This window comes from Varanus komodoensis, unplaced genomic scaffold, assembly GCF_004798865.1.
Source record: "Varanus komodoensis strain SLA01 unplaced genomic scaffold, ASM479886v1 scaffold3, whole genome shotgun sequence".
Lineage (NCBI taxonomy): Eukaryota > Metazoa > Chordata > Lepidosauria > Squamata > Varanidae > Varanus > Varanus komodoensis.
In genome coordinates, this window is record NW_025335761.1 from 46,421,891 (window position 1) to 46,449,469 (window position 27,579).

The 27,579-nt window shown below is 45.0% G+C and overlaps 1 protein-coding gene across 3 annotated transcripts in view; it reads left to right on the plus strand.

Moving 5' to 3' along the window:
• The window catches only part of UNC79 (unc-79 homolog, NALCN channel complex subunit), a 157,606-nt gene extending 132,848 nt beyond the window's left edge, over positions 1-24,758 (plus strand). For all 3 annotated transcript variants that reach the window (XM_044436415.1, XM_044436416.1, XM_044436417.1), the window contains 8 exons: positions 6,106-6,183; positions 9,793-9,882; positions 11,401-11,576; positions 13,349-13,535; positions 15,720-15,917; positions 17,213-17,290; positions 22,806-22,847; positions 24,325-24,758. In XM_044436415.1, coding sequence (XP_044292350.1) covers positions 6,106-6,183; positions 9,793-9,882; positions 11,401-11,576; positions 13,349-13,535; positions 15,720-15,917; positions 17,213-17,290; positions 22,806-22,847; positions 24,325-24,525 — 1,050 coding nt within the window. In that variant the 3' untranslated portion in view covers positions 24,526-24,758. The remainder of the gene's footprint in view (positions 1-6,105; positions 6,184-9,792; positions 9,883-11,400; positions 11,577-13,348; positions 13,536-15,719; positions 15,918-17,212; positions 17,291-22,805; positions 22,848-24,324) is intronic.
• The last annotated feature ends 2,821 nt before the right edge of the window (positions 24,759-27,579 follow it).

The window sequence follows — 27,579 nt, forward strand, 5'->3', positions numbered from 1 at the left end:
ACGCACACCCCACAGGTTTCAGTTACTGCCTCTTGGGGAGACAGTATGGTGCAGTGGTTAAAATGCCAAAAGAAAGCTGGATTAAAATGCCTGATCAACCCTAAAACACATAGTTCAGTCATTTTCTCAGCCTAGCTTTCCCCATGGGGTTGTTGTGAGGCTAAAATGTGGGGTGGCAGAGGCAGAGGGAGAACCACCTATGGCGAAGCTGGCTGGGACTCAGGACCTGGGGAAAGGTGGCAGAGCCAGGGAAGCCAAGCACAGACAGGCCATGGCAAAACAAGGAGCGGCATGGACACACCATGAGTAAGTGCTTTGTAGCACAGGCAGGCTGCTAGAAGGAGGCGTTTATCCAGGGACAGGAAGTGAAAAGTCTAATTGAGCACAAGAAATGGCCTGTCACAGTGAGAAGGCTGGGGTGAAATACGTATATTTCTATATAAAACTCTAACATTCTAGCTGTGGGAGACACACAGTGACACAGGGAGCTTCTTGAGATGACAAAGATAGCAGTATGGGAGCTAAAAATGTTTGTATTAATGCCATTCAATGTAGGCTGAATAACAAGTATTTCTGACATTTATAGTTGGAACCCCATTACTCATCATTATGAGTATCAGTAGTGGCACAGACACCAAGACAAATAAATGTAACTTTATCGGTTTTTACTATAATGGGAGATGGGGAAGTTTGGGTTGGTGTATAATTTGCAGCTGGCAGGTGGAGTGCCCCCTCACTCACAGGGAAGCTCCTGGAATCAGCTGTATTGGTGGGACCACCCAGTAGGGCTGAATGGCTCCTGGAAAGGAGTCCTATTCTTTGTCTAATTCCATGGCCAGGTGGAAGGTTTCACCGTAAGCAAGATGTCTCAGGCTGTCCAAAACAGTTTAAAACAGATGTTTAAAAAAGCAAAAGGCATCTGAGGGTCAATTGTGGTGGGTTAGCTGGACCAGTTTCTCGGGTGCAGTTGCTAGGTAGAGAGATGTTCTTCTTTTCTCACTTCTCCTGTTGATTATTTGTGGGAACAGATTTGTGGCCAGAGCGTATGTGGCCCTAGAAATAATTTTAAGTACATTAATAACGTAAGTATACCGCAAGGGCAGTGTCTACCTCTGCTGCACTTCCACCTGTTCTGTTGCCAGCGTGGGACTGACCACTTGCTCAACAGGAAGGTGACATTCATTTCCAGAGGAGGACAAGTTGGTGGAACCTCTGCCAGTATTGCTGACCTGCCCTATTCTGGAAACCAGCATTTTGGCTCATTTGTGGTTGCTTCAAGGACCACCAGGTTCTTGTCATACTAGAGTAGGTCCTGTTAGTCATGGGCATCATTGGGTGCTGCATATGGATTAGAATCCACCTCCTCCTTGCCAACAACTTTTCTCTGATAATTAATGACAACAGATTGTCTGCTGAGTCACAATATGGTCACACACTGTGTCATGGTCAATATCATAGGCTTCAGAAGCAAATAGATGTTAATTCTTGAGCTTCCCAGTTTGAATTAAAGAAGTCCAAGGGTGTGGGGTGAATGTATCTAAACAGGAGATGTAGATGTTCTCCCCAGAGGCTGCTTATGTTAGCTTATGTTAGCATATGAAAACCCTTTATACTGAATCATCGTCCCTGATAGGTGGCCATCCAACCTCTGCTTAAAACCCTCCAGTAAATAAGAGTCCACCATCTTCCAAGGCAATCTGCTTCACTGTTGAATAGCTTGTACCATCAGGACTTTCCTCCTAATGTTCAGTGGGAATCTTCTCCCTTGTAATTGGTTTGGATCATGCTCTCTGGAGTGATGAAAACCATTTGCTCTTTCATCAGGGAGCTTAAGGAAAGCCATGCTTGATCAGACCAGTGGTTCATTTCATCCTGTACTGTGTTCACATAGTGGCAGAACAACTGCCCACAGAATCCCACAAGTAAGATATGAGTGCCTCCTATCCCACGTTCCCCAGCAATTGTGCATAGGCATATTGCCTCTGATACTGGAAGTAGCCTATAGCCATCAATACTGGTAGTCATAGATAGCCTTCTGCTCCCTTTAACCAAGGATGTTACATCCCTTCAGGTATTTGAAGATGGCAGTCGTGTCCCCTCTTAAATGCCTCTTCTCCATACTGAACATACACAGCTCCCTCAAGTTTTCCTTATAGAGATGGCCTCCAAATCCCTCAACATCTTTGCTGAAATCCTTCCCAGTCACAGAGTCAGAGATGAATGCTCTGTATCCTATTTGTTGACAAACACAAGTGGGAATGTGTGATTGTGCTCCTGTCCTGCTTGTGGCCACCACTTGAACAGAATGCTGGGCTCAAAAGGCTTTTGGCCTGATCCAGCATGGCTCTTCTTATGTTCTCATCTTGAATATCAGGGAGATTTTGACACTAAGGCCATGGAGCCAGCAGGGTAACTCTGGGCCAGTTGCAGACTCTCGGCCCAGCCTACCTCACAGGGTGTTGTGCAGATAAGATGGTGAGCAGGAGGAGAATGATGTAAGCCACTTTGAGTTTATTATAAGAAAAGGGTTGGATATACATCTGATAAATAAAGAGCACCTCTAGGTGGTCAGAGACCGTTCAGACTGAAAGTCCCTTTGATGCCCTCACAGAGATCCACCAGCTAGCAGAGGCCTTTCTCACTGGACTACCATCTTGTTGCCAGGACCCTTTCTTTCTTTCTGTTCCCAAACCTGCATCGAACGGGCTCTGCTCCCCCAGCCCCACTTATCCCTGAAGCCTTTACCAGCAGTTTATCACAGACACCAGCTTTCCAGGAAGAGACCCAGCAGGCACGGATCCCTTATCTGTCCTTTTGCTGAGTGGCTTTCCCTTTACACCACTGACATTAAATCTGTTGTTGGTGACATTTTGGTGCCTTGCACAGAGCTGATCTGGGCAATGGTGAGGCTCCTCAGAAAGATGTGGGGCCTTTGTTTAGCTCATTTTGTCTTTTCCTCATGATGCCAGGCAGAGACCCACTCCACTTCCTGGAGGGACACAGATAGTATTATGAAAAACATTTAATGTCAGAAAATATCAGATAAGCAGGAGATGACGGTTGCTCTGTGCAGATGCATAGCTGTTGTTTGCATTGAAATGATCTCAGTGCACGTTCAGTTATCGCATGTGGCTGATTATCAGGACGTGCAAAAGGAGCATGTCTGAGCCTGACCAGGGACACATGAACACGCATTAAGAATGTTAATGGCCATAAGTCTTTTGTCCCCTTATCCTCTACTTATTACAGTGCCTTACAAAGGCATTCTCCCCCTGCCCGCTGCACCTTTGCCTCATCCGCATTCTTTTGTGTTACAACCTGGAACTGAAGTGGATTTTTTTTTTTTTTTTGACATTGCTACCACCTAAGATATTCAATACTGTGAAGATGCAAAATATTTTTATTCTGAGACAAAAACTAAGTAAATAAACAGACACTGGATGATTGGATGAAGATTTGCCCCCTTTAGTCAATACTTGGTAGAAGCACCTTTGGCAGCAGCTACAGCTGCGAGCCTTCTTGCGTAAGTATCAGCTTTGCTCAGCTGGTTCGTGCCTGGTTTGCCCATTCTTCGTAGCAGAGCTACTCCAGCTTTGTCAGGTTGGCTGGGGACCTTCGGTGAACACACCTCTTGCCACAAATCAACCAGCTTGGGGTTTGGGGTTTGATTAGGCGATTCTAAGACATCCAGATTCTTAAACCACTCCAGCATTACTTTGGCTGTGTGTTTGCGGTTTAAACTCTGCCCAGCCCCTGGTCCCTTGCAGACGTACAGGTTTTCCTCCAGAATCGCCCTGTGTTTGGCTCTTACCATCTCACCTTCAATCCCAGCCAGTTCCACAGTCCTTGCAGAAGAAAACCTTCCTCATGGTAATGATTCTGCCACCACCACACTTCATGGTGAGGATGGTATTCTTTACATCAAGTGGCAGCCATGCCCAAAAAACCGATTTCAGTTTCAGGCTGTAACACAAATATGTGGCAAAGTCAAAGGGGGCAAATACTTCTGCAAGGAACAGTATCTTGTTTCTAGCCTGTCTGTGTGATTGGAATGCATCTTACTCCTTGTCTCATTGGAAGTATTGGCCCTTTGGATGACAAGACAGTCATCTTTTTCCACTCAAGAAAAAGAGTATTCACCTGCTGGAGTTTGCCATCATCTTTTTCCTCCTCCTCTTCCTCTTCTTCATTCTCATCCATCACTCATAACATGACCAGTAGAACATTCCATGAAAAGTTTCATGAAATTCCATTCTCATGAGTCTTCATAGCATGACCAGTAGAACATTCCATGCATATTTAGGGCTCCATATTCTTCAGTGGCAGAGCTGCTTAAAGAATCTTCCATAATTTATATTATGGCTGCTCATAGCACATGACTCATGAGGCATGCCCAGCCTTACACCCTTCCTCCTCTTACCAGCATGTTGATCATGGGAAAGGGAGAGACTGCCCGGAGTGAGCCCAGTGCCATCTTTCCCCTCTGCTTAGTAGGGGACAGGTGCTGATGGAGGAAGCCAGTTTGTTAATTTGCTGAGTGGTGCATCTAATATCTATCTTCCCCTTGAATACCAGGTGCCTCCTTCACTGCATATGCACATTCAGTGTGAGAAAGACCCCTAAGCAGGAGATGGTTTTCAATCATATACAACACAATGCCATATTTTCACCACCTATTAAAGTGGTGGAGATCCTTTTTCAACCCACAGGCTGCATTGGCTCCAGGTGAGTGTGTAGAAAAGGCCACCAGTGGACAGGGCCACCATTCGCTTGCCTAGACACTCCCCACCACCACACACGTACACCATATTGCCGCTCCCATTGTATCCTTTCTAAACTACAACTACTGTTGGCCTCTTGGTTAACTTCTCTGCTTAATGCCCTCCATGCCTGGCCACTGAGTTCTGATGGACAACCTTCCCTACAGAGAGTCATGGCTGAGCCATATTCTTTCCCTTTTGTAATAATGGATTTAATGGTGCTTTGGGGATGTTCAGAGTTTGGGGGGAGGGGTTCCTAAAGTGGGTGTATAGAGCAGCCAGAAGGACTCACACTCAGTAAGAAAAACAAGAATGAGTTCCCAGTGAGGGTAAATGTTTTGCTGTGGAGTGAAAGCCTGTGCTGAGTTCATTGGAACTCTAATTGACATAACACCGCCAGGGCTGCATGCTGTGTAATGATCTTTGATAGAAAAATCCTTTTTGACTTTATGCTTGCTGTCGCAGGGAGCTGAGGACAGAGGCAGAAAGAATCCACATCTTAATTTCTTTATCATAAAGTGCTTTTTCTAAAAGGAGTAGATTTTGATTAATTGATTTGTGGATAATGGTGATGCTTTAACCCCAGGGGTCTGGTCCAGTCAAGGCGCCTCATGCTCGCTTCAAGGATACTTAGGATGAAATGAAAGCACCTGTGTCAAGGATGATACACGGTTTATTGCACAGAGTGATGAAATATGGATGTGGGCTATAGACAAGGAAAAGTAGGGTTGCACTTCCCTTCTCTTTGGCCTCTTGGTTCCCTAAATATCCCTGAATAGGCCCAAAGTTGCTTGGGCAAGCAATACATCAGTTCCTCTCTCCACACTGAGAACAAAAGACAACACCAGGGATGGCATGAAGCCCTTCTCTCCCCTGTTTCAGAAACTGCCAGTACACACAGGATCTAACCCACCTTCTTGGTAGAGAGGGGAGGGACCAAGCTGCTTTAGGAAGGCAAGCAGTCTTGTTCCCCGCAAAGGTGCCTTATCTATAGAAGGAATGGGAAGGCAGCCCCAAGGCAATCGTGATCTTTCTAACCAGCTGACATCCAAATGCCTTGCCATGGCTTCGAGAGACTACCCTGGCTTTTGAACACTGAGAAGGTTAATCACACGGCCTGTTGAACCTTAATCCATTCCTTGCCATTCTTTTAGTAGAGCCCATTGAATTCAGGTGGGTTGTGCTGCTTGTTCACAGTATATGATATTCCATCCAGCAAAGTTTGCCTGGATGTTAGCGAGACATTACTTAGTCTAATGAAAGCATGATGCATTATTGCACACCCACTCACCTCTTCCACCACACCCCACTCCACAAAATTGGTTAATCTTTTATTTCTCATTAGTTTGTTTGTGCAGATGCTGGAACAAAGCTTGCAGAGTCAATGATCTTGCACAAGCAGATGATAGCTTCGATTCCTGGGGTAAGTACTAAAACAAGATCCTCTGCGTTTTGCTTTCCAATGTTCTCTCTGCTTACCTTTCAGTTCAGTTCAGTTGTGGCAATGCCTGCTACTCCCCCTGGAATTATATAGTGCACGGCCTTCCTCCTTCTGTGGTGATGTACTAGTGCTACTGTCCTAAACCAGATTGGCTGTTCTGGCTGGGGATGATAGTAGTTGTGGTTCAATATATTTGAAGGGCACCGTGTTGGAGAAAGCTAGCTTGCAGCTTTTCATTTCCCCGTTAGAAGGGGTGAACATTTCCTTAGGCAAGACTGTGGTACCCAATATAAAGTTTGGCCACTGAAGCACCATCCTGTAAAGATTAAGGTGTTTTTGGGGACAGAGAGGGGGTGCTTTGACCCCCTCCCATTGCCCCCCAAAATAATGGATATGTAGTTTATAAGAGGAGGAAGAGGAGGAGGAAAAAGATGATGGCAAAAGAATCAGTGAATACTCTGTTTCATGAGTGGAAAAAGATGACTGCCTTGTCATCCAAAGTGGCCAATAGAAGGACCTCTTCACACAGTGCATGAATGATGGAATGAATTCCCACAAGGTGTAGGGATGGCCACCAATATGGTTGGGTTTAGAAGGGGATTGGGCAAATAAATGCGGAGGTCAAGGCTATCATTGACTACTAGTCCTGATGGCAGTATCCCTATATATACCAGTTGCTGGGGAACCTGGGCAGGAGAGTGCTGTTGCTCTCTTGTCCTGTTGTAGGTTTCCCATGAGCACTGTAGGAACTGGCCGCTGAACTTGATGGACCTTTGGCTTCAGCCAGAACACCTCCTCTGATGTTTTCATGTAACACCTAATTCCTGCCTGGAAAAAGCATGTGGCAATGGGGGGATCAAGTTCATTTAACAAATACTTGGCTCCTGATGTCAGCCAGCATGTCATGAATGTGACAAAGGTGGCTAAGTAGGTAGCATTAAGGATTAGGGTCATCGTCTGCAGGCTGCCTTCCATCTGATGACATAGGAAGCTTTTTCCACAATAAATCTGCTAGTTTCTATGCCGTGAAATTTATTTTAGGGACAGAATGAGGTCCATCATAAGTCTATGCTAATCATGGAAGAATCTTAGTCTAAATGGAGACCTCAAATGCACCCACTTTCTCACTTTGGTGACAGAGAGGGGGACCTCCAAACTTTCCAAACAATACGAGATGAGCAGCATAACTGCCCAGGTAGGCGATTTATTGGTTCTTTGAGTTAAGATGACAGGAGTGTGAATTATTTTCTTTACAATCCACATTTTCTGTGCAAAGGGGAACAACTAAATAAAAAGGAGGCAAGAACCTGAAAACTTCACTAGCTTTCCAGAGGCCAATATCTAACACATTTTATTATTCCATCACTCAGCTGGAAAGAAGCTGTGCATGGAATCCTTCATCCAAACTCATTGCAAGTTGGAGGACCTTCTGACAGGGTTTGCTGTGACCTTATTTTTACTGTTTGTTGTCCTGTCAAGTAGACTGACAGGCATAACAGTAGAGAGAACAGAAGGTGGAGTAGTTCACCTCCATACAGATTTGATATTAACATAGTGAAACGAGAAGCACTTGGGTCAGCAACCAAAATACCAAATTTGAGCAGCTTTTCTCCTCTTACTCTCCCCCTCCAAATTTCAGGAACTTAAGCTCCATCGAGGCTATCTCAGTTTATGGATTCGACTGATCCCTTGTCAAACAGCTGTAATTTGTTCTTCTTATAAGCTGATTATCTTGGGTTGGGAGGGGAGTCAAGGCTGAGTATTTTGTTACAAAACTGACCAGACGCATTCTGATCCCCAACCACAAATACACTCTCTAGCAGTCGGTTGTGGCTGATGCTAGATGCATGGAAGAAAATTTAGATCCACTTAACAGCACTATTAGCCCTACTGCAGTCAGTGAAGCTACAGCACTAGAATGGAGCTGTAAATTGCCTCTGACGTACCATAGTTTGGACTGAGATTAATCAATTGCTTATACTATCCTAAATGGTTTACAGTCATTACCTCATGGATCTGTTCTCTATCCACTTTCTAAAAATAGGGAATGGAAGCCTGGAAGTATTGTCTTGTTTAAGGTCATTTAATGATATTTTTAAAATCCCCATTTCTTGCATGCAGCCCAGGTACACTACGATGTGTCACTGGTGGGAAGCATGTAAAGTACGATGGGAAGGTCTGTGTTTCCATGCAGCCAGTGTGTGTAATGGTTAGACCACTGGATTGGAGCTCAGGTCTGAACTCCAGTCCTCACTTGGCCATGAAGCCCACTGGGCGACTTTGGGCCAGGCACAGATCGGAACTACCCAGAAACAGGATAATTTAGGTCGCCTTGGATTCCTTGCAAGAGAAGAAAAGAAAGAAAAGGAAGAAAAGGAACCCCTAAATGTAATAATTAAAAAGCAAAATAAAAGCATGCAAAGAGAAATGGTTTCCCAGTCCTGGTTTTCTAGTGCAGGCCCCAAATAGTTTGGGAATATATAGCTCCATTTTAAAGTGTTTGTCACATCAAATGCCTGTGAAACACCAGATCACCAGATGTGCAGTGCCTCTGACGTTGTACGCCTGAAGAGGGTTTTGAACATAGATCTTTCCCATGTAAGGTGCTGCCATGGTTGGAAAAAAGAGGCTTAGGTACACATTCCTGCCATTTGTCTCCACTGCCTAATGGTCTAGTCTTTAGATAGGTGCAGTATAATGCAGCACAGCTCTTCCAGGTCAAAGAGTTTAGCAACAAATTTTTGCAACACAGTTGTAACCAGAGGCATTGAACCTTTTCTGCCTGAGGATTGAATTGCATTTTGGAGTAGCAATTAGGACCCACATTTTAGGACTGCAGGGAAAACTGGGCCAAAGCACCAGTTTGTCTCAGCTTCAAAAAACCGCACTGCACATAATTATGTCTTGAGAGAGGCATAGCATTCTTTTAGAATGAGAAAAACATCACACAAAAGCTGGAACATGATTAGTGGTCATGGGACGGCTCATGGTGTGAGCCGTCCCGAGGCTGTGTAGCAGTGGGGATGGCATATAAACACTTTTAAAAAATAAATAAATAATAAAGGGGTGAGGCTAAGGAAGGGGGTGCGGCCATCTGGGAAGCCTCGGAAAGCCAGGTTGCATTTGGCCTCCTAGCCGGAGTTCCACACCTCTGCGCTGAATACTGTCTTTGTGTGCTTTCTTTTCAGAAGTACTACTGACACCACAGAGGATGTTGGTTTTATGCCTGTTGAACTGCCCTGATTCCAGCCAAAGAGTCTTGAGAGTTGTAGGTTGTGAAGCTACTAACCTACTATATTCCCTGATATAGAGGAGGGCATGGCTGTGAAACCAGCTTAGGCCTGTAGTTGTAGACATGCCTGTCGAGATACTGGCTCCGCGCACCTCAAATTCAGTCTTATATGCTATGATAAGTCTTCTCCTAGTTCAGGCAGTAAACATCTTCTCATTGGGACTGGTCATCTTCCAGAACTGGTATAAGATCTGCTGGAGGATTCAGCTTGAGTTTGGGGCAGGGAGAAGAGGGAATTTTCCTTTTATTATTGTGCCTGGGAATCCTTAAATCTGACCCATTATCCTTCCATGTTTCAGTGCGGAACTGCAGCGATGGAATGCATGAGGCAGTATATTGGGGAAGTTCTGGATTTCATTGCGGATATGCATACTTTGACCAAACTGAAGGTGAGTATGGCATTCAGAGACATCAGCTGAAATGGTTGTATTGCACCATTGCAGTCCTGCATTGTGGCTGCCCATAGAGTGGGGAGAACCTCTAGGAAAGAGATGGTTTTTCAAGCCTATGTTCATATTACATGGAAAGGCTATACAGAGTAATGCCCTGTAATGAAGACTATAGAAAGAATAATATTTTATGGGAATCACAGAGTAGAAAATAGTTGCCAGGTTCCAAAGAGCAACTGAAATTCATGCAAAGAGCTTATGTCAGCCTAGTGGAATTTTGAATTCCCCACCCTCTTTTGAATAGGATATCTTGGAGTCGTTTTGAGAATTCCCTTGAGCAAAACAGTTCTCAGTTCCTTGGCTATGCTCCGCATGTTCTGAAACGTGCATTAGGCCCATGTCCTCCCGATGACCTGGGCAAGTATGGTACTGTTGAACATGATGAAAAAGGGTGGGAAGTTTCTTCTGCCCAGGCCCACATTCCCTTGTGGGGACCCTTGCAGGGGCCACGTCCCTAAAGTAGGAAGGAAGAGCCAAAGTGGGAGGAGCCCCAGTCGCCTGGTGCTTGCCTTGACTCTGTAAGTTTGCGTGTGGTGTTTGTTGGTGTGACTTCCACCTACACTACCAGCCACCCCCTCCTTTTGTGAGGCTGTTTCTTAGAGCAACATTTGAGGTTGTTTCTGCTCAGTGAATGCCACTCTTCTGCTCAGCATTACCTAAAAGCTCTAGTTATGTCTAGAATTCTTCAGCCTTGCTAGCCTTGAAAATAATAAGAATACAGGATGTTTAACTACCGGACGCAGATACTAACATAAATTATGTAGTGCTGGCATCAGCAGACTCTCATCTGATGACAAGAAGTGTTCGCTGGCTGAAAGGGTTTCTCTGAAATACCCACCATGCCAATAAATGCTATTGAAGTTGTGCGTGATAATGCAGTGCAATTTACGTTAGTGGTCATGTCAAATTAGATACTGCCGCAGAATCGTTTACTTCTAGTGGACTATTCCTGCTCATTTCTACATTCAGGTACCCTAATTGGCTCTGGGTCGCTACTCCCATGTAAATGCACCTACTTGTTGTAACAGAGGCTCTCCAAGTCCCTTCACCTTCTGAAGGAAGGGCAGTGGTGACTGCAGAGTAGGCTTGATCTCTTGTCTCACTCCGCATGTGAAAGGTGCTCCCCAGGAAGACTTACCTGGCACCAAATTTAATGCATTTTTGACAGTAGGCTAAGTCTTTGGAATACCCCTATGCTTTCTAGTGCATCATTTGGCCACTTTAAATGAGTGACTTGTATTAATTTTGGTGGTTTTCATCTCTCTGATGGGCTAAAGTGCCTCTGCTGATGTGGGGTTTTTTAATGCAACTTTTGTAATGGAAATCTTCATTCTTTAGTGCAAGTGAATGCAATGTTTTTTGCTGAATTAAATAACACCCTTGTCCTTTAAAATACATTTCATATCTAAGCATTTTCCTTTTAATTCTTTTAATGTGCTGGATGTCCTTGCCTCACAGAGTCATATGAAAACATGTTCCCAGCCACTGCACGAGGACACCTTTGGCGGACATCTCAAGGTTGGCTTAGCTCAGATCGCTGCAATGGAAATCTCACGTGGCAACCACAGGGATAACAAAGCTGTGATTCGCTACCTGCCTTGGCTGTACCACCCTCCATCTGCAATGCAACAGGGGTAAGGTGCAATTGGTCAATAGTGGAACAGAACAGCGGTAGATTTATGCACCATCCCATTATTACACAACTTCTAAAATGGGGACATTCGCTCAAATGCTATTTGAAGGTCTAAAAACATTCTCTTTCTCTCTGTATACACACATACATACTTGTGCTGCAACAGGCACACATGCACACCAATTGCAGAAGAGAAAAATTGCCTGGTTTATATATCCAACGCCTGGAGCACTGGTATAGCAGCCAGTGTTCCGGCTCAATTGAAGGCAAAAGGAGAAGGGGATGGCAGAGGTTGAGGTGGCTGGATGGGGTCACTGGAGAGGTGGGTGTGGGCTTGGGTGGACTCCAGGGGATGGTGGAGGACAGGAGAGCCTGGAGGAATGTTGTTCATGGGGTCACAAAGAGTTGGGCACAACTTTTTGACTGAACAGAACAGAATTCCAGCTCGAAAAGGCCTAAGAGATAAAGATGGAGGCTGAAAAAATAGGGCGTGCCAGATAAAGAGGAGATGCTGTGCCAATGGCATGGCCATTGGAAAGCTATGCAACCAAGGAAGCTTGGGTGCCAGTGGAAAGGGGAGGCTGTAGGGGTGAAAATGGAAAGAGGGAAGAAGATGGCTATAATGACCTGATTTCAGAGGGAGAGGAAGCTAAAAGGCTTTGCTTCTTTATTGGTTGCCAGAAGTTAGAAAAATGCTATGGACATGGACTATTTTCAAGTTTCCCCACCCCTGAGATTAAAAACAAAAAACCAAGAGGAACGGCTTGGTGCTGGCAACAGAACGGAAGGCTCAGAGAGATTCCTTGCACCTTGCTTCTTTTTACATGCAGCTGGCTATCTAGAGCTGCATCACATAAAATGCATAAAAGGCAGGACGGTCATCAAGGATCCTCAGGGAGTGCTTGGCTTTGGCAGCCTGTGTGGGAAGGGGAAGTCTCAGGTTTGGATCTCCAGGCATGTGACCGGTCAGTTCAAGGCCCCTTGGGGACTGGCCATCCAAGTGGTGGTGCAGCAATGAAGGAGATATTTGTGTTTTTTTGCAATCACAGGGAGCAGCTGAAGACGCACATTTCTTCCATGGGAGGTTCCCATGCTAAGCAAGTCCCCGTGACTTTGCACTAGCATAAACCCACAGGAGCACAACGCAGTTGCCATTTGATAGCACAAAGGGGGAAAGCGATGGTTAGAGCAGCGAGCAGCCGCTCTTTGCTCCAGCAGTCACGAATGGCATTGTGCTAATGTTGTTTACGCTAGTGCAACATCACTAGCGGCACCACACTTCTCCTTAAAGTCACCCTGTGGCTTCTGTGCTGCTGCTGCAATTTCAGGGCCTCAGCCATGGTCTGGGCGGCTTTTCAGGCAGTTTCTTCCAGGACAAACCTGGATTGCTGAGCCAAGGTGCAGGGATACTGCCAATTAAATCCAGAGTGCATAAGATATGAGTCGGAGAACAAGCATGTGTGAGGCAGCTCTCTAAAATACCCACTAGATGTGGCAGGGGTCGGCTTTTCCTCATGAGGAAATGCTGTGCTTGATTTCTAAGGCAGTAACACATCTCTTCAAGAAAGGGGAGGAAAGACACCTGAATCTGCAGTGGATGATTGGCAAGTGTGTATTTACTCAATGGATGTCGAAAGAAATAAACCAGCTAGAAAGTTCAGTCTTCTGTGTGCTTTGCTATGCCCACATCATGCATCCACCTGAAGCTGAAGCTTTGGGGGTGAGACTTTGAGAGAATAAGCCACTGAAAGGCAACATGTTCTTTTTCAACAGGCCTAAAGAATTCATCGAGTGTGTTTCTCATATCCGGTTGCTCTCCTGGCTCTTGTTGGGGTCACTGACACATAATGTCGTCTGTCCGAATTCCCCTTCAGTGTGTATGCCTATCCCGCTGGATGCCGGCTCACATGTAGCTGATCATCTAATTGTGATCCTGATTGGGTTTCCAGAGCAGTCCAAGGTACAGTGAACTCTGCAAGGCGGGGGTGACCGTATCGCCACAGCAGCTAGCCGGGTTCGCGTGATGCAGCAACTGATTGTGGGCCGGGAGTCACAATGAGCTGTTGTGTCACCTGAACTTGATGCACCTGGCACAGGGTCATACGATTTTTGTGAACAATGCACCTCAATAATGCAAGGCTTGTCTTACGGGCTATTGTGGCATCAGAACCCAGGAGACCAATTTCATCACAGCTTGTTGAAGACTGCCAGAAATGCTGCTGCTTCCCTCCTCGGGAGAGATCTTGCTTCATGAAGACTGCCTGGGAGCAGATGGTGCCGCAACAGCCTGTACCCTCTGCAAGCCGTCCAGAGACTTTTAGTAATGGGATGGCATAGAAAACTAATATGGATGGATGGGTGGGTGGATGCCCTCCCTCCCTCCTTGGCCATCTCCTTCCCTGCCAATTTTGCCACTTCACTTGCTAGTGAAGCATTTTTTCTTGTCCTTGCCAACTGAGTACGTGTCAGTGGCATGGACACATGGAAGGAGCTCGTTTGTCTGCCACCCTCAGCTGTGTCTTCCGCATGACCTGTTGTGAGCAGGCTTCTCCTTCCCTCTTTTCCTCTCCTGGAGACGTAGACAGGACTTTAGAAGCACAGTTCTTTTATCAGGGCAGAAGAGGTTACAAAACAGCATAAATCAAAGCAGTGTTGCCTCTGAGATGTGGGAGAAGCATCTGCCCACCTGAAGAGTTGAATCCAAACATACCCCCTCTCCTTTTCAGACAAAGCCTGGCTCCACCCTCAGAGGGGCTCCTGCGGCTTGAGGCTAGATGGTGGGAATACCGGACGGTTTGTTACGGGTCCGCCCGATTCTCTGTTGCCTCCTTCCACACTTGCCCTCAGTTTCCTCCCCACCCATTGCTGAAATGTCTCCCTCCTCCTTTTCCCAAGCAGGCTGGTTCTCATGCTCTGCCTGGAACCTGCACTAGGTAACCTTAAAACTGTCAAGTCATCTGCCCACCTCTGCCTCTCCTCCTCAGAACTGGATGAATCTATCCAAGCAGGCTGTAATGCACAAGAGCTGGGCCCTTCTCTACACCACCCTTCCTTATCCCACCTACAGTGATGTCTTCCAAAGGATTTGCCAAGGGAATACTCCCATCTTTAATAAAAAAAATCATACCTTATGCAGCTATTTGACACTTCACATTGTGCAATCCCCTAAGATGCATCTGGGGCCCCAGCAGAGTCAGAAGGAGAGAAGTTGCTTGTGAGAGTCTGGGGGCAGTTCTGGAGTGAGGCTGAGCTAGGCATATTCATAGATCTCTACATGAACCCAAAGGCCCAGGAAAGCAGCTGCTGCTGTAGGATTACTCTTGAATTCCTGGACAGTGCAAGGGGAAGCTGCACAGGTTGAAGAAAAACTTGAAGGAGTTTGCAACTCAGAAGCTTTTGGGGTTTGAGGACCATACACCGTGCTGAACAATGACAGGCTGGCTACTGTCCTCCTGGGTAGGAGAGACATGACACCCAGTTAAATCTTCTGCAGAGAATCCCTAAGTTCAGGTCCCACAATTGCCAGCCTGGTTTCTTTCTTACAGCAGAAGGAAAATATGCTTGGCTGCTTGTCCTGGAGCACATTGCAGGCACATGGTCCCTAAGGTGGCGGGGCGGGGGGGTGCTGATTGGTAGGGAAGCAGAGGTAGACTTCTTGCCTCAAACTGGGACACATTTTGGAGCAGCTCCGGATCTTGGAGTCTGAAATACTTGCAGGCAGAGCCCAGTACAGCTTGGGCATATTGATTGTCCATGTGGTACAGGATTTGGCACGTTTTGCCATGCCTGGGGTTATGAGTTGGAGACCGGCAACTCTTCATGGGCCAGTTGGGAGTTCCTGTAGGTGGCCCCAGGGAATGCCCATTGCCCACAGAGGGTGAGGTACCATCCCATGAAGAGCTACTAGTCTCCAACATGTGACCTCTCATCCCCAGCTCCAGGTACGTCAAGTTGAGCTGAGCCCTGTACTGAGGGAATTCTTGATGGAGCCATCTTTGATTAGGGTTCCTTTAATGTATGTGTATGTGCTGTTGGAACAGGGAATTACAATACTCTAGTTCTCTAATATTCTGTTATGCACATCCTGTAATAGATTGCATAAGAAAAACATGACTTTTCATTTTCCATATTTCTGTCCCTGCAGACATCCGTACTGCACATGTGTTCCCTCTTTCATGCCTTTATATTTGCTCAGTTGTGGACTGTATACTGTGAACAAGCAGCGGTTGCTCCCACAGTCCAGAACCAGAATGAATTTAGCTTTACAGCCATCCTTACAGCTTTGGAGTTTTGGAGCCGAGTGACACCGAGTATCCTGCAGCTGATGGCACATAACAAGGTGGTGAGTCAGATGCAGTGATCTGAGCTAGTACAAGCTTAAGTTCATCCAAAGCAACAGATCGTGTACCCTTTAAAAATAGAGCTCTGGGGGATTATGTCTTATCCCAGAGGGAAGACTGGGTTCCCTGGCAGAACACGCGCCCTGTAGGCAGAAGGCCCCTTGTCCAAACCTGAGCTTCTACAGACAGGACTGGGAAAGACTCCAGTTTGGAGACCCGGAGAGAGGCAATGGCTAATCAGAGAGCAACCACCAATTTAAGACTGGTATCATGGGTGGAAACACCCAAGGCTTGCAAAAATGTATATGATATGTACATCACAAACAATGTAAAATGGGCTTTATTACAGAGACGACAGTAATGGACAGCCTACAAATTTTCTAAATAAATAAAATGACCCAAAGGATGGAGAACACTTTTCTTTGCCATGTTTTTGTTTGAGGGACTATCTGGAGAGTTACATATGTGTAGCTCACTGCTGATTCAGAATGATAATTTGCTTCCATTGGGTAGGGAATCTACTCAATGGAAATAGGATCTAGGATAGCAAGATCTTCAGACAAAATCCAGTAGAAAATAGATGAATAAATAAAACTCCTGCCTCTGCAGTGAATGGCAGCTGTCCAGTGAGAAGGACTTATAAGGGCTAGGTGACTTTTGGTTGCATTTGCTGTGGGAACTAAAGCTAGTTAAAATTAGTGATGGGTGAACTTATCCTAAATGACTTATTTCCTCAGAAAGTAATGAATTTGTGTGATCTTGGATGAGGGTTCTCATGAAGAAGAGATATAAGGATTGATATGTGGCAGTGTATGCAACCTGGGTAGTAGTTTCTTTGAATGTGAGTGGTTTGTCAAAAGAATTCAAATGCTGACCTTTCCATAAAAGGTGAAGGCGGGTTCACCACATTTCCTCCTGAATGCATGCACAAAATGCTATAGTTTAGATGCACTCTGTCCATGTTCTGAAGCTCGCAATCTATCTGGAATGAATAATTTGTTGTCACAAAGCTTGCTATAAGAATGAACATTATCGATATATGAATTTTGCCCAACAAATGAAATAATTATGAAATTCAGTGGCATCACTAGCAAAAATATTGTACAAACAGACACCATTCTAACCAAAGGTAAACTTGGTCTTCTATTTATGTGTTGGTCATTTAATCTGAAACATCACTGGTTATATATTGCTCTCATTTAACTTCCATATGAGGGTGATACTATCATTGACCAGTTTTGTATTCATGACCATGTTATACTGTATGTTTATTTTATTTTTCCATATTATTCCCCAGATGGTTGAAATGGTGTGTTTGCATGTGATCAGCTTAATGGAAGCTTTGCAGGAATGTAATTCAACTATTTTTGTCAAGGTAGGTTGGTTCCCTACTGAGAACCTGTAGATGTTTCTTATGGTGGCTGAAATCCAGGGAAGTGTGCCTGATGTTTCATGTGGGCCCTCTGGTCTTCCAGGTCCACTCCCCTACACCCCTCCCCCTTTTTTTCTTTCTGACCAACAGCTCCTGAGGAATGGGGAATTCTTTGGTGTAGCATTTGGTGCATTGTAAAAGGTTGAATGAAAAAGTCAAGAGGACTGGGATTTTTCCTGTCCTGCATATTGGGGAAAAACATCTTCACCCATAACCTTTGAATACTAAGAGAAAAGACCACTCTTATAATTGGATGCAGCTGGTAAGGTAGCCTTCAGTGCAGCTTTTATATAACTTGGCTATATCCCCATCCAAAAAGGATGTAGTTGCTAGTAAACTAGGAGCAAAAGGACAAGAGGAAATTCTGTGCAATATTTTTGTGCAGTTTATTCTAGCCATTTCCGTGAAAAGGTGTCTGTATTATGCAATGCAAAGCATCTGTAGCCAACTAATGAACATCTTTTTAGCATTACATGGGAAAGTACTCTTGGAATATAGGCAGAAAGTTCAGCCAAGGGGGCATGAAAATCTTGGGATTATAGGACGGCCTAAACAGCTTTTGCATATCTTCTCTATTGCACTTGTTATTTTTCCCATGGCAAGAATAGGCTTCCCAGGGACGACTTCCCCCTTTGCAGGAAAATCTGAGATAGGTCTCAGATTTGACCCAGTGTGACTCACTCGAGTGGTTTTGGGCTACACATCATCCTCAGCTAGCTTGCTGTTGTAGGAGCACCTGGTTGGTGATACAGTCCTCTCCCAACCCGTGTAAATATGCCGGATGGTGATAAGAGGATTCCAGAGGCCATATGTATGCGAGAAGGTCTGTGGCTCTCTGTTTGGAAACATGTGATTGGTTTGGCTCTCTGTGTGGAAGACCAGGACTCACTTGGAACAAAAGATGCTGATACTCTGGGAGGAGGGAAAGCAAAGATGCTGCTCCAGATACTGATCCATGTGGAAACATGATATGGGAACACTTCACAGATGTAGCTACTTTCTAGATTTTTTATTAGGTCCCTGTTCACAGACACAGCACCTCAGTGGCACCTGTTCTCTAAGTAAAGAACATTCCCACATAAGGACATTCTTGTAATTCCTTTCAAAAGTCTTTCTGTATGTCCCAAGTGTTTCGTTACCAGAAACAGGCTAACGATAATATTCACAAACATAATTTGCTAACATACAAACTGCCTTCCTGGATCAGACTATCTGACCATCTCTCCCAGTGTTTTGGCGACCTCCAGGTTTTCACAGGAAAGGCACAACGCATACAAGTATCTTGTTATGTGTCTCTGACATCTAGACATGAAGGTTCCATAAGTTATTATGGTCAACACTGCTGATGGTAGACCCAACCTCCACAATCCTTTCTCCTACCCACTCTTCCTGTATATAAAGTGTGCATGTCATACAAACACACACATCTTCTTCAAATGGGAAAGCAAACTCAGAAATTGGACAGCTGTTCGTTCTTCAGCAATGGATTGTATCCAAGGTTAGACAATTGGTTAGCAGAACAGAAACTGCAGGTAAGCCAGAATTGTCCTCCCCTCTGCAGCTTCCATACTTACTCCCTGGGTCTGCTCTGTAATGTTGAGAGTCTCCCCAGAGCAGATTTCAGAGCCATATGGAGGACGGCAGGGAGGAGGAGAGCAAGGGGGAAATCCCACTGTGTGAACAGTCATCCACTTGTGGGGCCTTGCCTATACCAAGTGGCTCTACTGTCTGTTCTTCTCCCAGTAGGAATCATTTACCTCCCACCTGCGCCAGGATAGTTTGGCAGCTGGCACACTCGTGTTTTATCAGGAAGGATTTGCAGAAGGGTCGGGGAGCCTGTGTGGGTTACCTATGCAGCCACAAGTTTCCTTTGCTGTTATTTCCCACCAGTGCCTAGGTCTGCGCAGACGTGCCAAAGCCTTGCTCTGCTTTCTTCTGAGTAGAATTGTAATTGTACTAATCATGTGTGGCCATGCCCAGTCTGCCTGAGCCTCATCCACCAGTGAGCCTTGGGAGTTACCTTTGGGAGAGCATTCAGCACCATGCAGAACACCCTTAAAGTCCAGACTAAAACCCAGGGACCACATTGCCCGATTGACATTGAAGCCACAGAGTCCACTGCTGAAACAGTTCCCCACCACTGGTCTATCGAGCTATAACTGCACCTCTCCCAGATGTGTCTGGGCAGCATCCCAGCTGTTGAGATTTCTGCCTCTTTGCCGACTCCCAGACAATCACTATAAAACAGAATCAGGATGTCACTTTCCATGCTGCCATGTGGTCGTGTTCTCTGAAGTGTTTATTTCTTCACTGGGATTCCCTAAATAAAGCTGCTGCTCATCAGGATTTGGACTGGACTCACCAGTAGAACACAGCCAACTCTTATGTTATCTAGTCCAGCCACTGAAATACTCCCTTTTGACTGGTGCTTTATCTCATGCTGCCAATGCTGATTAAATTTAGCATGTAGCTTTTGGTAGCTTAATTGGAAAATTGCAAATTGTGATGCCATTTGAAGGAACATTTTAGAACAATATGTCCAGCTCTTGAAATAATGTGGGCAAGTATCAAGAACTTGTCAAAAGCGTCTCTGGGCCTGAAGTGGACCTGGCTTGCAGTTTTGTTTTATGGCACTCCCAGTCCTGTACTGTTTCTTCCGCAGTGCAAATAAGCAAAAACTGAGTTAGTCAGTGCCAGAGAGAGCCACAGTTAGTGGAAGGATCTTCAGAGGAGTTGTTTCAGAAGTCAGAAACCAAGGTGGGAATCTGGCTGTATGCATGCAATGACAAATGTGGAGGCTTGATTAATCAGCATCTTCAAGGTATTACAGGTACTCTGCACTGATGCATTTCTAGGTGATGTGTGAGTCACTGCCACTTATGCCTTTGAACATGTTTGGTGTGATGCTGCTAATGCCTAGCATACTAAGCCAGTTCCAGCTCCCTTCGCCACTTGTCCTCTGCAGGAGGCCATGCTGTCAAGAAATGTGTGCACCGACTTTGTGTGCCATCTCTGAGTCATTTCACTGAACTGGGCTAGTAAAGGAGGTGCTATAGCGTGCAACCCGAAGCATGCTTAGGCAGAGGAAAGGCTTACAACGCCGAGCAACCTAGGCGCTTTAGGTCCTTTCTCTTGCTAAGCATGTATCTCATTGCACCTTTAATGGATTAGTTGAAAGGGGCTAATCAAAAGGTCACCAACAACTTGCCCTCTGTATTACCCCAGGGACATAGTCCAGCCAAGGCCACCTCAATTTAGATTTGAGGATGATCAGAGAGAGAAAAAAGCACTTGTGTGAAAAGATAATGCAGTTTATTTAATACAGTGATGGAAAGTGGATGCAGATAATATACAATCAGGCAAAGATAAGCTTACACATGTCCCTCAGTTGCAGGACTGCAATATGATAGACTTTATTCTAGGGCTCTATTTGCTTGGACACATGCATGCCAAAAGCCAAAACTAACAAGCAATGGATTTTACAGAGTTCCCCTCCCTGCTGGAGATGCTGCAAGTGAGTCACAAGCAAAATTCCCTTCCTGGTTGACCAGGGGTCAAAACTTCTTAAGCAAAGTAGACAATGTCATTTCTCACAGTAGAAGCAGCCCTTATCTAAAAAATATAATTGGGGAAAACAGCTATAAAGCAATGATCTTTGGTGCATTCTTTAACAAACTGAGGCTATACGTAAGATCCTGACATAGTTTCAAAAAATTGGCCTGGCTTTTGGACCTTGTTTAAGTTCAGTATCCTACCTGTTCAGCCTTAATGACCTCCCTGCCACCTTTCTGGTTTAGACCCCCTAATACACCTCTGTTCTCAGGAAATGGGCAATTTTTCATCCAGATGAGTTTATAGTACTGCAAAATTTGGCACCCAAGATGTTGGTTCTGAATGAAAGGTTGTCTTTCATGCGGGTGTTGCTTCTCTGATGTTCTTGGATGCCAGCTTTCAGCATCTCTGACCATTGTTCATGGAGGCTGAGCCTTGTAGTCAGACTGCAACAGCATCTGGAGAGCCACAAGTTTCCCACACGTGTTATAAGGGCCCAAATTATATAGAGACCAACTGTGGACTGTCTATTTAGAGGTTAAATGGATGGAAGATTCAGGGGGAAGTCAAACATTTAGATCAGGGGGTGTCCATGCTCTTTTAGCCTGCCAGCCAAGTTCAGCTGAAGGTCTCAGGGGCCTCAGGGCAGCAATGAGTGGGTCGAAAGGTAAAGTAGGTGGGGCCAAAATACCTAAAATGCCAGCCTCTTTTGGCTTAAAACGCTTCCTGCTAGTGACTAAGCACTGTGAGAGCCTTATAAGCTTTATATAGTATTTTTTAATGGAAAAGTTATGTTTAAAAGCCAGGAGAGCAATTAGTAATTGTTGCTAGGAAATGCACAAGAGCTTCAAATGTATTAAATAAATACAATGCTTGATAATGTGACCATCTAGAAATCCTGGAGGGTCAGAATTGGCTAACGAGTCTGTTGTTCAACAACCCTAGTGCAGATAATGTGTATAGAATTCTTTAGGGTATTGGTGAGTGCCAGCAAGTTACAGATCCTTGTTCCATGTTATTGCTAAGTGACAATGATTAGAGCAGCTGCTACATACTGGCCCCTTTAAATTTCACCTTCTGGCAGCTCATGATCAATGGCTTGGACACAGAAGGATCAACCTTTTGAATTCCAGCACAAATCCACCCTTCCTTCAAATCTCACTGGTGCTATGAAGGAAATGGCCAGAGCAGGCATCGTGCGGGACAGATTGAAGCAGATTTCATGGGATAACAGTTCTATGGGCACTTGCTGCAATATCTTTGTGGAATAGAAATGGAAAGCTGATCTCCTAGGCTTGGATCCAATGCTAGCTTGCTGCTGGCGGAGCAGAGCCACTGAAAGAAGATATTACCTTTGCAGCCCTCTGCAGATACCCCAATTTGCTGCTGAGGGAACTGTCACTAGCACACATTACTAATCTGGACTGGGGAGAAGATCATGGGGAAACCCCATTGCGCAGTTTGGGTCTGCTCAGGTGTTGGAAAACATCATTCAGAATTGCAGTGGCAAATTCAGTGATGGGGTTTTTTAGTTGAAAGCTATTTGCAAATGTTATCAGGGCTTTTTTATTTTGCTTTAAAAATCGTCTATATCTTGTTTTAGACTAATTTTTAAACACTGGCACTTTAAAGTATCATTTGTACTTTACATTTAGTTCTTGTTAAATTGACAAGCCTCTAAATCCATGCATGCAGCAGAATAAAAGAACACTGTTTGATCAATACTCCCTGCAAAACCGTATGTGGTATTTATGAATGAATGTTCCCAGCATGGTTCACAGTTCATTCTTCAGACTAAGACCATTAGTCATACCTCTTCTGACCAAATGTAATACAATAACATGTCAGTGGTAATTCATTCTGGAGAAACCTAATTTACTAATGCAGAGTTTCTCTCTTCCATCAGCTCATCCCCATGTGGCTGCCAATGATTCAGTCCAACCTAAAGGTAGGGTCTCCCTTCCAGCTCCTCCTCAACACAGTCTTGATCTTCGGATGTTGTGTTTTATTGAAGAAATCAAATACATTGGCCCTGTGTCCATAGCATCCATGATAGTCCATGCCTGGCTCATGCATTCATAATGTGCAATTGGATTTCCCTGAAAGCATTGATTTGGATGCGGGGTTAACCTCAGTGAACGGAAGGACTTTTCTGTTGGTGGAGGAACCATGATCCAGTAGAGCCTTTCTGCTGGAGGAAATGGTGGGAACAGACACAGCTTCACAATGCATCAACTCATACACTGTTCTGGAGTGTCCCCCCAGTCCTGCAAAACAGATTCTGGGAAGCATAAGAGGAAGCAAGGAGGAAGAAGAGCCAGCAAAAATTTCCTCTCACCCAGTTTGCTGGACATGGGAGTTCCATCGGTCTAAGCAATCATGGGTTGGTGAGGCCATCAACTGGTTTAACAAGCCAGTATTAACAAGCCTTCACAACCGCCTTCCCAGCATGGCACCATCAAGTTGTGTTAAACGTCAACTCCACTCGGAAATCCTGGAAATTGTATCTGTGCAGTCCAAAGCATGACTGGCGTATCGGCTGGGGAAGGCTGCCACAGAAACAGACTTTAGCGCAGGCTTGCCCTGTGCAGCGCTGGAAGGGCTGGTTTAGACTGACAGGAAGGGAAAGAGCTATTTAGATTTGTCATTCTTTCCCCGCTTTGTATCCAAGATACTCAGGGCCCCATCATGCCCACCTGTTTTCATTACTGCACCAGTTTGGTGGCGTACAGTACAATGGCAGAGAGCAACATGCCAGGGGAATCATGTTCACTTTGTGCCAGGGCGGGGATAAAAGCCTGCATTTTCCGAGGCCACATCCACCCCTCCAGCCACTGCATGCTCCAGGCTGTGAAAACGTCCTGCATCCCACCTGCTCTCTGCTGCTGGCATGCTTTGATCTGTACTGTTCAGGTTAATCTAATGCTGGTTGGTGAGTTGATGTCCCTACCTTGAAGCAGGGGATGGATTAGATGGCGTTTTTATCTGTTCCACCTCTGCAAATAAGGAGTTTGGCTTGCAAAGAAGTCTGCAATGCTTTTTAACTGGCTGCCCAATCAATAATGTACATTATTTAAGCAAGACAATAAACAAACAATCAGGCTCCTAAAAATCCTTCATGTCATTATGGCCCTGACTCTTTGGGCCAGTCACTTACTCTCAGCCCAACCTTCCTTAGGGTTGTTATTGCAAGAATAAAATGCAGCCCTGTAGCCACACTGGGTTCCTTGCAAGAGGAAAAAGAGGTGGGACATGAATGGAATGGAATGATGACGGTGGTGATGGTGACGGGACCGACCACAGATCAATATAGTTTAGGATTATCTTTCCTTGAATCATTGTTTCCTAGGATGTTTGAGGGTTTATGGTTGAAACATTAGGAAAGAAGGACAGACTAATCATGATACTTCTGCATATTTTAACAGCATTTATCTGCTGGGCTGCAGCTCCGCCTGCAAGCGATTCAGAACAATGTGAACCACCATGGCCTTAGGATGCTGCAAGGATCAGTCCAGATGAACATGAACTCCTCTGTCCTCCGCAAATGGCTGCAGTGTACCCAGTTTAAGATGGCTCAGGTGGAAATCCAGTCATCGGAAGCAGCATCTCAGTTTTATCCATTATGAATAGGGCGGAGTGTTCTGAAATCTTCAGTTCAGTCTAGCAATAATAGGGCTAAAGCTATAATACTAAAGGCCATCTTTTAAGAGTATATAACAGTACTGTAGCTACATTTTTTCTTTGTCTCGTAGATGTGTACAAATAGGTGAAATGGCTTAAAAATAGCTTTAAAAAAGTACAAACACAAGTACATTTTTGTTCATGTGACTAAATGGCCCATAAAATGTATGGGGCTGAAATGGGCGTTTGCTAACTTAGACCTCTGCTGATATGCCTAGCAAGATGTTTAGGTATGTGTGTTTCAAAATGTCCCCTGGTTTTTTTTTTAAAGGAAACTACTCTTTCCTCTCTTGTGCTTGTCCCCAGGTACCCTTGAGTGCTCCTCTATGCTGCTATTTTACACTAGAACAAAATAAGCAGGGTTTTTAGGAACCTTCTCAGTGCTGTTTGTTGTTGCTGCTATCTCGGAGCTCAAACTCGGTAATGCAATAAATCTCGTCACTATAACATAGTGATCCTGGAATGAGGATTTTTGTAGGGTTCTCCCCCTGCCCTCACATTTCTTTTCCAAATGACACCAACAATCGCAAGCGTGGCCAGTTCAGGTGGCTCACAGTTTCAAGAGGGGACACTTAATGTGTGATCCTATGTTTGTTTAGACAGAAAAATGGTCCACAACGCCTGGCCTGTCCTAGCTGGTGCAGGCCACAAGTTGTAGCTGTTTTCTCTGTTTACATTCACAAGGGATGCACCTGCCAAATTTCAGGAGCAGGAAACTTCCAGGTTCAACACTTGGTGTCCTTCCTTCCTCGCATGCACCTCTCTATTGACAGGTGAGCCTTTCGAAACAGGGTTGGTGAGAAGACAATTGAATTTGGGGGAGGGGGTTGTAAAGCTGGCATTTTGATCAAACGCATCTAAAGCCAACTCTATTGGCTTACAAAGTGCACTTAGAAATTAGATATTTAATCTGTACCGGTTCACTTGTCTTTCTTGTTTAAGAATGGTTCAGTCCTTTTAACTTGGTTTGATTGCTGATACTTTCCTGCAGTCCTGAAGTTACTCAGTATCCTCTGTATATGACCACTTGTATAGTATCCTGTATGTTATCCTTTCTTAAATACTTGTACACAGTAAGGTTTTTTAAAAGTCCCATTCCTGAGGCCATTAGGGAGAATGTGAACTTCCCAGATTTCCCTGGGGAAAAGGTTTGGGGTTGTAGATTTGCATATAGTACATAGAACTTATAGAAACACTGCATAGAAAGCGATGTGAAATATTTTTTAAAAGTAAATTTTAATAGCACTGATCCACTGAGATGTACATAGAACCCACCTGTTGCTTTGCAATGGACTTTGGATCTTAGGAACAGCAGAACTTGTAATTAATACTTAACTTTTTTGTGTGTGTATACATAACTGAGATATACTGTATTTATTGCTGTACTCTGCTGAATAAATCTAAGCTTTATATGAAATGCTTTAAAACACATCTCTTTAATACTGCTCTTAATAGCATTGGTTATCCTTCTCCTCCCAATAAATTCACTAATGTATTACGTTGGCTTGGTCACAGTCATTGTCTCTGCATATAGCTGCACCCTCGCAGAATTTTCATATGGCAGTGACAGATAATGGTGGGGAAAATTTTCCTTCATGATGGAGGTCCTGCTGGATTTGTGCCAGCTGTGAGGCACTGCACAGTGAATAAAATGCAGCTGTGGGAGGGGGCATTGGTTGCTCATCTGGGAAAATGTGGAATCACTGCTAAGCAGCTACCCAGGAAATGATGTGAGCATGATCCCTCCAGCTGTGGGCAGGAGTGAAGCCATCCATGTAGGGATGCTTTTGTCCTACTGCATCCACCCCCCTTCTTTTGAGCTGGCATAATAAAACCAAGTCAAGGCTATGGTTTTCCCAGTTGCAATGTACGGCTGTGAAAGTTGGACCAGAAGGACGACTGAATGCCGAAGAACTGAAGCCTTTGAATTGGGGTGCTGGAGAAAACATGCAAGACGTGCAGGCCTTTTATGCAAAGGGTGGGCCCAAGATATTTGCTGCCTCAAGCAAAGGGCAAGGTGTCCCTCTGCCCCATTTCATGTACAAAAGTAATTGCAGCTAAAAGCCACTCACTCCGGGTAGCTGGTTCTTCCCTACTGGCTAGGGAACCTTCACTCCTCACCCCTCACCATCTGCTATCTGTGACATCTGCCTCTTGGCGGGACCTGCTTATGCACTGCATATCCAGTTGGGTTTGCTGCTGCTCACACTGCCTAGAATGACTGTAGGGGAATGCCAGGGACTGAACCTGGGGACTTCTGCATGCCAAGAATATGCTGTACCACTGAGCAGCACCTTTCTCTCAAGCAAGCACGGTGCCCTAACCACATAAATGGGTGATTGTAGGCGGTATGAAGCATGCTAGTTACAGAAGAGAAGACCTATCCAAATTAGAACTATTATTAACCTTGTACCATCTCTGTGCACGGTGCTTGACTGAGTAAAATCGGGCCAGCTGAGTAAAGGTGCTGTCTCACTGGTTTTCCAGCCACCATCTCTAGCTTTTGTAGGGCATTGGTCTTCAGCTGTGGGATCATGATCCCAGACTGGGTAGTGCTCCAACCCAGTTTGGGTCTCACAAAGGGCTCCATAATTACTGCCCCTTCTTTCTCTTTTAAGAGGAAGCAGAGCCGTGTAAATAGAAACGCAGGAGGAAAAAGGGAACTATATTAATATACACTGCCGATAAGTGATAGCAGGTTCCATGCTGGAGGTGGGTTTAAACTTAAGCCCTGCATTTCAAAAGGTTGAAAACAGAGGGACAGAGACGCAAGCTAGACAGTCTGCTAGATGGATTGTCTATCCAGGTAAGTGAATGCTCCATCCCTGCCCTAAAGGACGAAGTGCAGAGCAATGCTTAAACAAGAAAAGCATACCATATTGCAAAATCAACGTATCAGATAAACTCAGTAATGAGCAACAAAGATCCAGCCATATTCGCTGAGCTCTCATAAATGCCTAGGTGAAAACGTTGCAGACATTCTATTGTACTTGATAGTC